At 39.8% G+C, this 9,094-nt stretch overlaps 4 protein-coding genes across 5 annotated transcripts in view; 2 read left to right on the forward strand and 2 right to left on the reverse strand.

Annotated features, from left to right (window-relative positions):
• LOC104735390 (protein PNS1-like) lies at positions 7-2,857 on the forward strand. Its single transcript, XM_010455174.1, has 5 exons — positions 7-88; positions 201-611; positions 815-1,726; positions 2,229-2,462; positions 2,563-2,857. The coding sequence occupies exons 1-5, from the start codon at positions 71-73 to the stop codon at positions 2,734-2,736; spliced, it is 1,749 nt and encodes a 582-aa protein (XP_010453476.1). The 5' UTR covers positions 7-70; the 3' UTR covers positions 2,737-2,857.
• On the forward strand, positions 3,552-5,552 carry LOC104735389 (pentatricopeptide repeat-containing protein At5g13770, chloroplastic). The gene is given in 1 exon segment (XM_010455173.2): positions 3,552-5,552. A coding segment is annotated over 1 exon segment (1,809 nt). The 5' UTR covers positions 3,552-3,626; the 3' UTR covers positions 5,436-5,552.
• On the reverse strand, positions 5,549-6,900 carry LOC104735388 (N-alpha-acetyltransferase daf-31-like). The gene is made up of 2 exons (XM_010455172.2): positions 6,521-6,900; positions 5,549-6,058 (listed from the first exon to the last, which is right to left on the reverse strand). Exons 1-2 carry the CDS (start codon positions 6,818-6,820, stop codon positions 5,783-5,785), a joined length of 576 nt encoding a protein of 191 aa, XP_010453474.1. The 5' UTR covers positions 6,821-6,900; the 3' UTR covers positions 5,549-5,782.
• Positions 7,409-9,094, reverse strand: part of LOC104735392 (agamous-like MADS-box protein AGL15) — a 2,145-nt gene continuing 459 nt past the window's right edge. Inside the window, exons 2-8 of one of the 2 annotated variants that reach the window (XM_010455177.2) lie at positions 8,849-8,909; positions 8,696-8,769; positions 8,512-8,611; positions 8,381-8,422; positions 8,096-8,131; positions 7,853-8,016; positions 7,409-7,721 (exon numbers count right to left, since the gene is read on the reverse strand). In XM_010455177.2, coding sequence (XP_010453479.1) covers positions 7,604-7,721; positions 7,853-8,016; positions 8,096-8,131; positions 8,381-8,422; positions 8,512-8,611; positions 8,696-8,769; positions 8,849-8,909 — 595 coding nt within the window. In that variant the 3' untranslated portion in view covers positions 7,409-7,603. Of the gene's footprint in view, positions 7,722-7,852; positions 8,017-8,095; positions 8,138-8,380; positions 8,423-8,511; positions 8,612-8,695; positions 8,770-8,848; positions 8,910-9,094 lie in introns of both variants that reach the window. The other variant, XM_010455176.2, reaches the window with a different exon arrangement.

The following is a 9,094-nucleotide window of genomic DNA, read 5'->3' on the forward strand; positions in this document are numbered from 1 at the left end:
TTTTTTTTTTTTGCCAAACATTTCAAGACAAAGAGACGACCGCCGTCGCCGGAAAGTGACGTCACCAAAAATGGGTGTCACAGAGCCCGTACGATATTATCTCAGTCCTGAGTCTTGCATTTCTCCTAGCAATCACTCTCTTCTTTTGCTAAAAAAGTCTTCTTTTGTTAATGATCAGTTTTTTATTTTTCCTTTTGAAGGAGGTGGAGAGAGAAAGCAGAGGAGAGACGTTAAAGATAGAGAAGGAAGAAACAGAGAAGAAGCAAAGAAGAGGAGTAAAGGATATGGAAGAGGAGGAAGGAGAAGAGTCAAAGGATAAAGATGAAATTAGTCACCATAGATTTTTAGCGAGCTTGAACAGATTAAACCCAACTAACCCTCTTAGGATCATTGTTAATGGCGGTGGTGGTTCTAGATTCACCACGCCTACGCCTCCTCCGCCTACTAATCTCGCACAACCGCTCCGATCTTCCTTAAGACAGCCACATCCGCCGCCGCCACCACGGCCGCAGACGCCTCCTACTACCTTCGCGCCAGAAGAGCCTCAACCTCAGACTCCTCCGCCTCCTTCTCAAAATCAAACTCGTTCCATCTTCACACCAACCCCTCAAGTAATTTCCTTTCCTTTTTGCATTTCAGTCTCAAAGTTTTCATTTTTTCAGGGAATTAAGTAGGTATTTGGTTGGTTCTGTAGATTTGGAGGAAACTGATAAAAATTTGAACTTTATTGAGAATTTTGGTGGGTGTTGTTTGAAATTAGTTAGGATTTCTAAGTTGGGTGAGTTGAAAGTTTCCTAATTTATTTGGTTTGCAGCCAACGTTGGCATCACTGAATTCAACCAAGTACACAAACAAGTTCTTTCTGCTACTCTTCATATTTCACAAGGTTGTTGCTATTGGGTTTGTGTGCTTCCTTGTCTTCAGAGGCGTCCAAGGTCTTATTGGTTCCAATGGTCGTGTCAAAAGGAAAGAGCAAAAGATCCTCAGATTTCTACTTCCACAAGTCGAAACTGCGTCACTCTTGAGCATCATTCTCGCATTCCTCTGGCAAATGGCATTCCGGATTTGGCCTGAGTTCATGATTCACTTCATACTTTGGAGTACCTTTTTGATGTCTTTATCCTCAGGGATTCTCTTACTGTGTTTTCAGATGCCAGCCACTGATGCTGTTGGGGTTTGCCTCATTGCATTCTCTATTGGCAATGGTTTATACGCTTGTTGGGTCACTCGCAGAATCAAATTCTGTTCCAAGATTTTGGTCAAGTCGTTAGAACCTGTTTCCAAGTTCTCGGATTTGAATTTACCCACCTACTACATGTTAGCTGCTGGTTTCATCTGGATGTCTCTTTGGATTTTTGGTGTCATTGGTGCCTTGAACTTCTATTTCCCACCACTTGTGATTATTGGCTTGGTGTTAAGCCTGGCTTGGACTACGGAAGTGATGAGGAATGTTGTTAATCTAACTGTGAGTCGGGTCATTGCTTTGTACTATCTTAGAGGAATGCAGTCTAGTACCCGGTTCAGTTTCCAAAGGGCCTTGTCTCGTAACCTTGGGAGCGCGTGCTTAGGATCTTTGTTTGTTCCAACAATAGAAGCCTTAAGAATCTTGGCAAGAGGGTTGAATTTGCTCAAGGGTGAAGATGAGTTCATGTTTTGTTGCGCTAATTGCTGTCTCAGACTCATGGACTTCATATTCGAGCATGGCAATGGCTGGGCCTTTGTACAGGTACTATCAACTAGTTCTTTAAACCATGTCACTCTCATTTTTCGTATATTCGAATCATTTTTATCATTTTCAAGGGAGTAGAGTAGGTAACAACTAGTTTGTCATGATCTCTCCTAATTAGTATATTGTATATATCTGCAGCAGTCATTTTGGTTTCTTTATATAAATATCTTCTTGCAAAGAATCAGTCTAGTAACAGTATTATAATCAAGTTGGTTGTGGTGAGTCTTTGTTTTTTACTCTTTTTTCTGATATGAGAATCTTGCATCATCTTGAGAAGTCGAGGCACAACCACATGCATTTCTGCATTTTTAATAATTATTTTGAATCACAAAAATAGTACACTTAAGTTTTGGAATCAATAGTATTGGGTCATCTGTCTCGAGCTGGCTTGATAGTAGTTATATTGTTGCAAATAATCTAACTTTTGAGTGGGTAACAGCAAACGGGGCAAAACTAGACTAGATCACTATCCACTCACTAAATAGTATTGTTGTTACAGATAGCTGCTTATGGGAAGGGATTTGTGAGGGCGTCGCAAGACACGTGGAAACTGTTTGAGGATGTAGATATGGTTGAGATCATAGATGCAGACATAACAAGCTCCATCTGCTTCCTCACGGGGATCTGCAGCGGATGCGTCTGTGTGATTGTCGTGGCTGCTTGGACTCATACAGTTTACAAACCTTTTACAGCCACCATCTCCTTACTTGCCTTCTTCATTGGATACCTCATGGTAAATTACACTTTTAACTTTTGAACTCCAAAATGTTGTTGACTCAACAGTATTCTCATCATATAAAATCCTTTTGTTTTTGGTGGGAATGTGTTAACAGACAAGGATCTCAATGGCATTGCCACACGCCTGCGTAGGTTGCTACTACACTTGCTACGCAGAGAATCCAGAAAACAGATTCTTCGACAATAAACCGATAAAAGATAGGCAAGCTTTGATTAAAAATGGACGTGTTGCTGTCACAACCCCTAGAGTACGCCGTGCTCTAGCCTAGCTTGATCACCATTTTAAAAAAATTTCAGAAATCAATAACTTTAGTTTAAAATTTGTATTTAAATTTGAAAATTAATTTAATAACAGAAAGAGTGAAGAAGAGTCCAATATTAGTGGGGTAAGGAAGAATTTGTGGAAAGACATAAGCTCGTGACATCTACACAATCCAACTAATGTGCCAAAAGCCAAGTTGGTTGAGCTTTTTTTTTTACTCTTCTTTTTTTTCTTCTTTGTTGTTGGTGAGATCCTCTCAATTACTTTCTTCTGTACATATTTTATTCTTTTGTTCCTTTCTGTAAATGAGTATATTCCATTCTCAAAAAATTTAAAGTAGTTGGTTTTTAAGTATTTTAGGGGTTTAGCTTTCTGTATATTGGGTAATATATTCCTTTCTCTACTTTGCTTCACTGAGTGTTCAGCAACAAAAAGAAACAGTGATTTATTGCTGCCTACATAAACTTTTTAGCAGTCGTCCTCTGTGTATATATATCACATGACAACCTATACCAAAAGTGTAAAGAAGTAACTTATAGTTGGTGACTTGGTGTCCGGACCTTTTTGTCAGCCTGAAAAATTCAAACTAAAAAAGTTCAGTTCAGTTTCTATAAGTTGTTATAAACCGAAAAGGCCCATCAAAGCCCAGTTACAAGAATCCTAAACCGATCTCTAATAAAGAAGTCCAATCTTATCATCACATGAAATCTAAAATACGCCACGTGATTCGTTGATGACACACGAACCCGAATACTAAAAAAAAAATAAAAATTCAAACGTGTGGTCGAATTTTATCCTCGCGCTGAATGAACTTAGCATCCACAGGTGAAAGAAGAAGAATAGAGAAGAGAGCTCTCTCTCTCTCTCTCTCCTCCTCAGACACACACACAGACACAAATGGCCATCGCGAGTGGGTCGTGGGTAGCCACCGTGAACCACCATACAAATCCCCACAGCTTCACCTCTCCGACGAAACACATTTTCTTTCTTTCACAAAAGCCTCACCATTCCCATGTCTGCTGCTCTCTCGTTCTTGAGGAAGATGAAAAGAAGTCGCCTGGTCCGAAAGAAGACAAGTAGCCACTTTTCGGACCGGGCACAGATGGTCTTAACCGGGTCTTATCCAGGTTTCTCCGAGACCCGGAAACCCGGAAACTTTCCTCTGAATTCTACGAGAAAGCTAAGGAGAACTCAGAGTTGAGGACGACCAAGCATCTGATCAATTACTTGGTGAGTTCCAAGAACTGGGACCTGCTCCTCTCGCTCTGTGAGGATCTCAGGGAGCATAAAGCATTGCCCGATGCTCAAACGTGTTCCAATCTGATCCGGAGTTGCATCAGCGATAGGAGATTCCGAATTACGCATTGCTTACTTAGCGTGTTTAGATTAGACAAATCATTGGCCACGTCCGCATCTGATGCAGCGATGAAAGGCTTTAACAAACTCCAGATGTATAGTAGCACGATCCAAGTTTTTGATAGGATGAAACAATCTGGGGCAGTTGAGCCAAGCCCGGGCTGTTATTGCAGGATCATGGAGGCTCATGAGAGGATTGGTGACAATCAAAAGGTGGTCGAGTTGTTTCAAAAGTTCAAGAACCAGAGGTTAAGTTTCTTGGCCAAGGAATCAGGCAGTATCTACACGATTTTATGTTCTTCCCTTGCAAAATCAGGACGGGCAACCGAAGCTCTAGAGGTTTTGGAGGAGATGAAAGATAAAGGAATTCCGGAAAGTAGTGAGTTGTACTCTACGCTGATCCGTGCCTTTGCAGAAGCGCTAGAGGTTGAAATAGCCGAGAAGCTGGTCAAAGAAGCAGGACGGAAGAAACTGTTGAAGGATCCAGAGATGTGTTTGAAGGTTGTATTGATGTATGTCAGAGAAGGAAAAATGGAGAGAACTCTAGCAGTTGTGGCCGCCATGAGAAAGGCTGAGTTAAAGGTCACTGACTGCATACTCTGCGCGATTGTGAATGGATTCTGTAAGCAAAGAGGTTTTGCGGAAGCAATTAAGGTTTATGAATGGGCCATGAAGCAAGAATGTGAGGCTGGGCAAGTGACTTACGCAATAGCCATCAATGCATACTGTCGGCTAGAGAAGTACGACAAGGCTGAAATGTTGTTTGATGAGATGGTGAAGAAGGGATTTGACAAATGTGTTGTCGCATACTCAAACATAATGGATATGTACGGAAAAACAAGGAGGCTAAGTGATGCGGTGAAACTAATGGCGAAGATGAAACAACGAGGGTGCAAACCAAACATTTGGATTTACAATTCCTTGATTGATATGCATGGAAGAGCTATGGACATAAGGCGGGTTGAAAAGATATGGAAAGAGATGAAGAGGGCAAAGGTGTTGCCGGATAAGGTGAGTTACACAAGCATGATCAGTGCATATAATAGAGCAAAAGAGTTGGAGAGGTGTATGGAGCTTTACCAGGAGTTTAGGATGAGCAGAGGAGAGATCGATAGGGCCATGGCAGGAATCATGGTTGGTGTATTCTCAAAAACCAGCAGGATCGATGAGCTAATGAGGCTGTTGCAGGACATGAAAGTTGAAGGAACCAGGCTTGATGCGAGGCTCTACACCTCAGCTTTAAATGCTCTGCGTGATGCTGGTCTCAATTCCCAGATCAGGTGGCTGCAGGAAAGCTTCGACGCTGCACAAACTAGTGCTTCGAGATATTCTAATATGAAGAACATATAAAATTTGCAGGGTTCTGGAGTTGAAAGTAAACTGTAGAAGTCAAGATTCTTTTGTAATTAAATATACAACATTGCCACGGAGATCTTGTATCTTGCTAATAGAAGATTTCCATCTCAAGTTGTAAAGCCTTAATGAAAAGCTAGGGATTCCCAAAACATGATACATAAAAAGAACGGCTAAGTTTTCAAGTACAACCAAAGAAAGACAAAGGAGTATCACAGAGTGATTAACCAAATGTATTTTTTTTTCACTCGAAATCATATGGATGGAAAATGGTGAGCAGTACCAGAGCGAGCCAGCGAACCCAACTCAATATACTCATAATTATCTTGTAGCTTCAGAGTCTCTCACTTCGAAACTGCTTTAGCATCTGCGGCTTGAGCTATTTCAACAGGTTTTGCATCACCTGAACAACATCCACCTCCATGGTGATGATGACTGTGACCGTGGTGATGGTTTTGCTTCCCCTTAAGATGCTTCCGCATGTCATAAGCGTCCTCCCCATCCGCGTAATACTTTGCTTCTACATCATTAATCTTGTAGCCTAATGTCTCTGTGTACAGGTTGAATGCTGCTCGGTTACTTCTCCTCACATGCAGCGAAACATACTCTGCCTCGTAAACCTGCCACAAAACCATGAGAACGATTAAAACAGTTCAAGTTTAATAGGAAGACAACAATCAACATTGTTTCTCCTGTTTTATATTCATTGATAATCAGAAACTAATCGCCTCCGTCAGTCATTCCAAAGCATAGCACAATGAGAGACAAAACTTGAATTCTTATACAGTCTACAACAGAGCTTGAGTTGCTTCAAATTCCAATCAAGAGAAGAAGAAAACACAATTCAAGATGTGAAAAAGTAGCTACCAACAAGAGTTCAGTAACAGAGATAAAGATTCCAAAAACTGATACAAAAAGCTAATTACTTATCATCATTACATCAATCTTCAACATAAACTCAAACCACGCAAATTAAGAAGAACATATTATCCAAATAATACAATACGAATCTATATACTGCTTAGATGAATCTGCTTGCTGAATGCAAAACATATAAAGGAGGAATAAAAAGATTAAGTAACCTGTTCCATAGCAGCCTGAGCGGCGGTCATGAGCTTAGTGGCGAGACCGAGCTTCCTATGAGTACGAAGAACAGCGAGAGAAGTGATATGGCCGTGACACTCGTTGCTCTCTTCCTCCATCTTGGCCAACACATAGCCAACGATGCGGCCATTGTAGTCCTCGGCGACGTAGAGAAGCTGAGGCCATGAGAGGATATGGTAGAGGTAATACTTCATCTGGTAGTTCTCAGGAAGACACATGAGATTGCAGGCTTGCATCGCCAGCAAATCATCCACCGTCGCTCGCCTGATGCAAACCATGGCTGCTCAATGCTCTGCTTGATTTCTTCTCTCTCTCTCTCTCTCTCTCTCTCTCTCTCTCTCTCTCTCGCGGGGATAAAGAGGGGTTAGGGTTTTCTCGGTCTAATTAATAATCCCTTCTCGAGCTTTTATTTTTCTGGGGACGGATTGTAATTAAGTGAAAAATATGGGGTCCTTATTGAAACTTTTCGGGGCATATTGATAAAATTCTTAAAACTTTTTATTTCGACACTCTGGTCCAATTGGGCCTTTTTAATGAATTATGATTGTAATGAAGTAGAAAGATTCCTACAACCTTCACTTTAGGGGTGTGATCTGGATGCCCCAAGTTTATTTTTACAAGATCTTCTTATTGGTCAATATGATAAAACGAATTGGTAACTTGGTTAATTTGTTACTTTGATGGAAGTAAAAATGGAACAGAGAGCTTTGTGTAGCAAAATATCTTGTTTTCCAGTGTGTATTAGAATCACAAATAATAATACTAAAAGCTATTTCTTTGTTAGTTCTTCCAATTGTATTTTGTTTACTCGAAATATTAATTAACTTTGTGCCATATTAACAAATTTGAGACGAGACGAAAAACAATCAGTAGAAAAAGAACAGAGAGTTAGATTAGGAGAAAATGCAGATGAGATAAAGTTAATCTTCTCTTGTTTTTTTTGCAAGTATCTCTTCTAAACTTACTTTAAATAATGTGATACTTGCTAAAGAGGAAACATTCTCTACCTCACTAAACAGAGAAAACCTTTGACTTTTGTTTTCAGGTGGAAATTTTGCTAATTAAGCTAGACTGATCCTGTCTGCAGTACCTCTGGTCGTGTTTGTTGTCACTGAATCGCTTGACGGGCTCTCTCTGTCTCCTTCTTTCTTCCTTCTATTATGTGCCTCTCCCGGCAACCTTGGAGAAATGACAAAAGTAGTAAGAATTTATAATTTCAATATAGTGTTGAGGCCTATGCAATTATGCATACTAGAGTAAGATGAGTTTCCTATATTGGAACCAATGACGGCAAATTATAAGAGAAATACCCTAATTGCAGAGTTGTGTCTGAATTAGTCTTCTGGAGGCTGCAGTTACTGTCGTCAAAGAAACCATGGTTTAGGACAGCGTTCTTGGGATCTATGGCGAAGCATTTGATGTAGGATGGAACATAGTGAGTGAACGACGGGAGAAAGCTTCTGAGTTCTTGAACCTGTGTCAAGAAATAATTAGAAGTCAGACGAAGAACTTTCATATATAACCGAAGATGATTCAACACAAATTATAAGAACCTGTCTTCGTAAGGTCTCGTTTTCCAACTCTGCTCGCTGTTCCTGCAAGTAAAAATTATGGCTGGTCAAGAAAAGAAAAATACTTTTGCACTTTGCACCTCGTTAGAAGTCTTAAAGACAAACATAATGCAACCTAGTTAGAGCATAATCTTGTCAAAGGATATCATAGCCACAATAGAAGTAACATTGGTTTTAACAAAGGTTTAGAATCATGTGATCACATAAGCTTACATTTGGTTATACACAGTTGGAAGCTAAAGAGGAAAAGCTAGTGTTGTTGTTTACCTTGAGGCGAGATTCTTCAAGTTGGATAGCCAACAACCGTTCCTGAAATCAGATAACCTTTTGATTAGGAAAATGCAAAGAGAATTGAATGAGAACAGAGTGATATTACTAGTTAACTGTCAAATATTAACCTTTCGCTCTCTGACAGATATCAAGGCATGATATAGTTGCTGCTCAAGGTTTTGCAGCTCTTTGAAGCTCAGAATATTCAAGCCCTTACCCTGCAGTTGTCTAAAGAACACACAAAGCCAAACAATATTGTAAAGACAAAGTAGAGAAGAATAGAAAAGTGATAGTGGGATCAAGATTCCATACAAATGTTTCTTTTGAAGCTTTGAAATTTCATCCTTTAAAAGGTCCACCTCTTTACAATCCTCCTCCTGGAGGTTCTAAACGGGCAACAATCAGATTAAGATACATAAAAGAAAACAGAACAATTTTTCAACAGATGAACACAAAAATTATCACCTCTGCTTTAGAATCTGAGGAACTCTGGTAGTTGCCGTATCTCGAAAGTGTTTTCTTCATCCTAATAAATCAAATCAAATTAGAGAGACTCTCTTTCAGCTCAAAATGATCAAAACAAACATGCAAAAAAGACTCAATTTTTTTTTTCACTGAGGGAAACACTAAACCCCGTCTCCAATTTCCAAATCGATTCACATAAAAATCAAGACATGCAAATACAAAATCAAAAAAAAAAAAAAAAAAAAA

The sequence above is a fragment of the Camelina sativa genome, chromosome 13 (genome assembly GCF_000633955.1).
Source record: "Camelina sativa cultivar DH55 chromosome 13, Cs, whole genome shotgun sequence".
In the NCBI taxonomy this organism is placed as follows: domain Eukaryota; kingdom Viridiplantae; phylum Streptophyta; class Magnoliopsida; order Brassicales; family Brassicaceae; genus Camelina; species Camelina sativa.

What these genes read in the sequence shown, in the direction of transcription:
- LOC104735390 (XM_010455174.1), top strand. An exon ending in TCTTCACACCAACCCCTCAA is followed by an intron (nt 612 to 814) that starts GTAATTTCCTTT and finishes TTTGGTTTGCAG; the next exon opens with CCAACGTTGGCATCACTGAA. An exon ending in ATGGCTGGGCCTTTGTACAG is followed by an intron (nt 1,727 to 2,228) that starts GTACTATCAACT and finishes TTGTTGTTACAG; the next exon opens with ATAGCTGCTTATGGGAAGGG.
- LOC104735388 (XM_010455172.2), bottom strand. Translation starts at nt 6,820, where the DNA reads ATGGTTTGCATCAGGCGAGCGACGGTGGATGATTTGCTGGCGATGCAA. An exon ending in CTCAGGCTGCTATGGAACAG is followed by an intron (nt 6,059 to 6,520) that starts GTTACTTAATCT and finishes GTTTTGTGGCAG; the next exon opens with GTTTACGAGGCAGAGTATGT.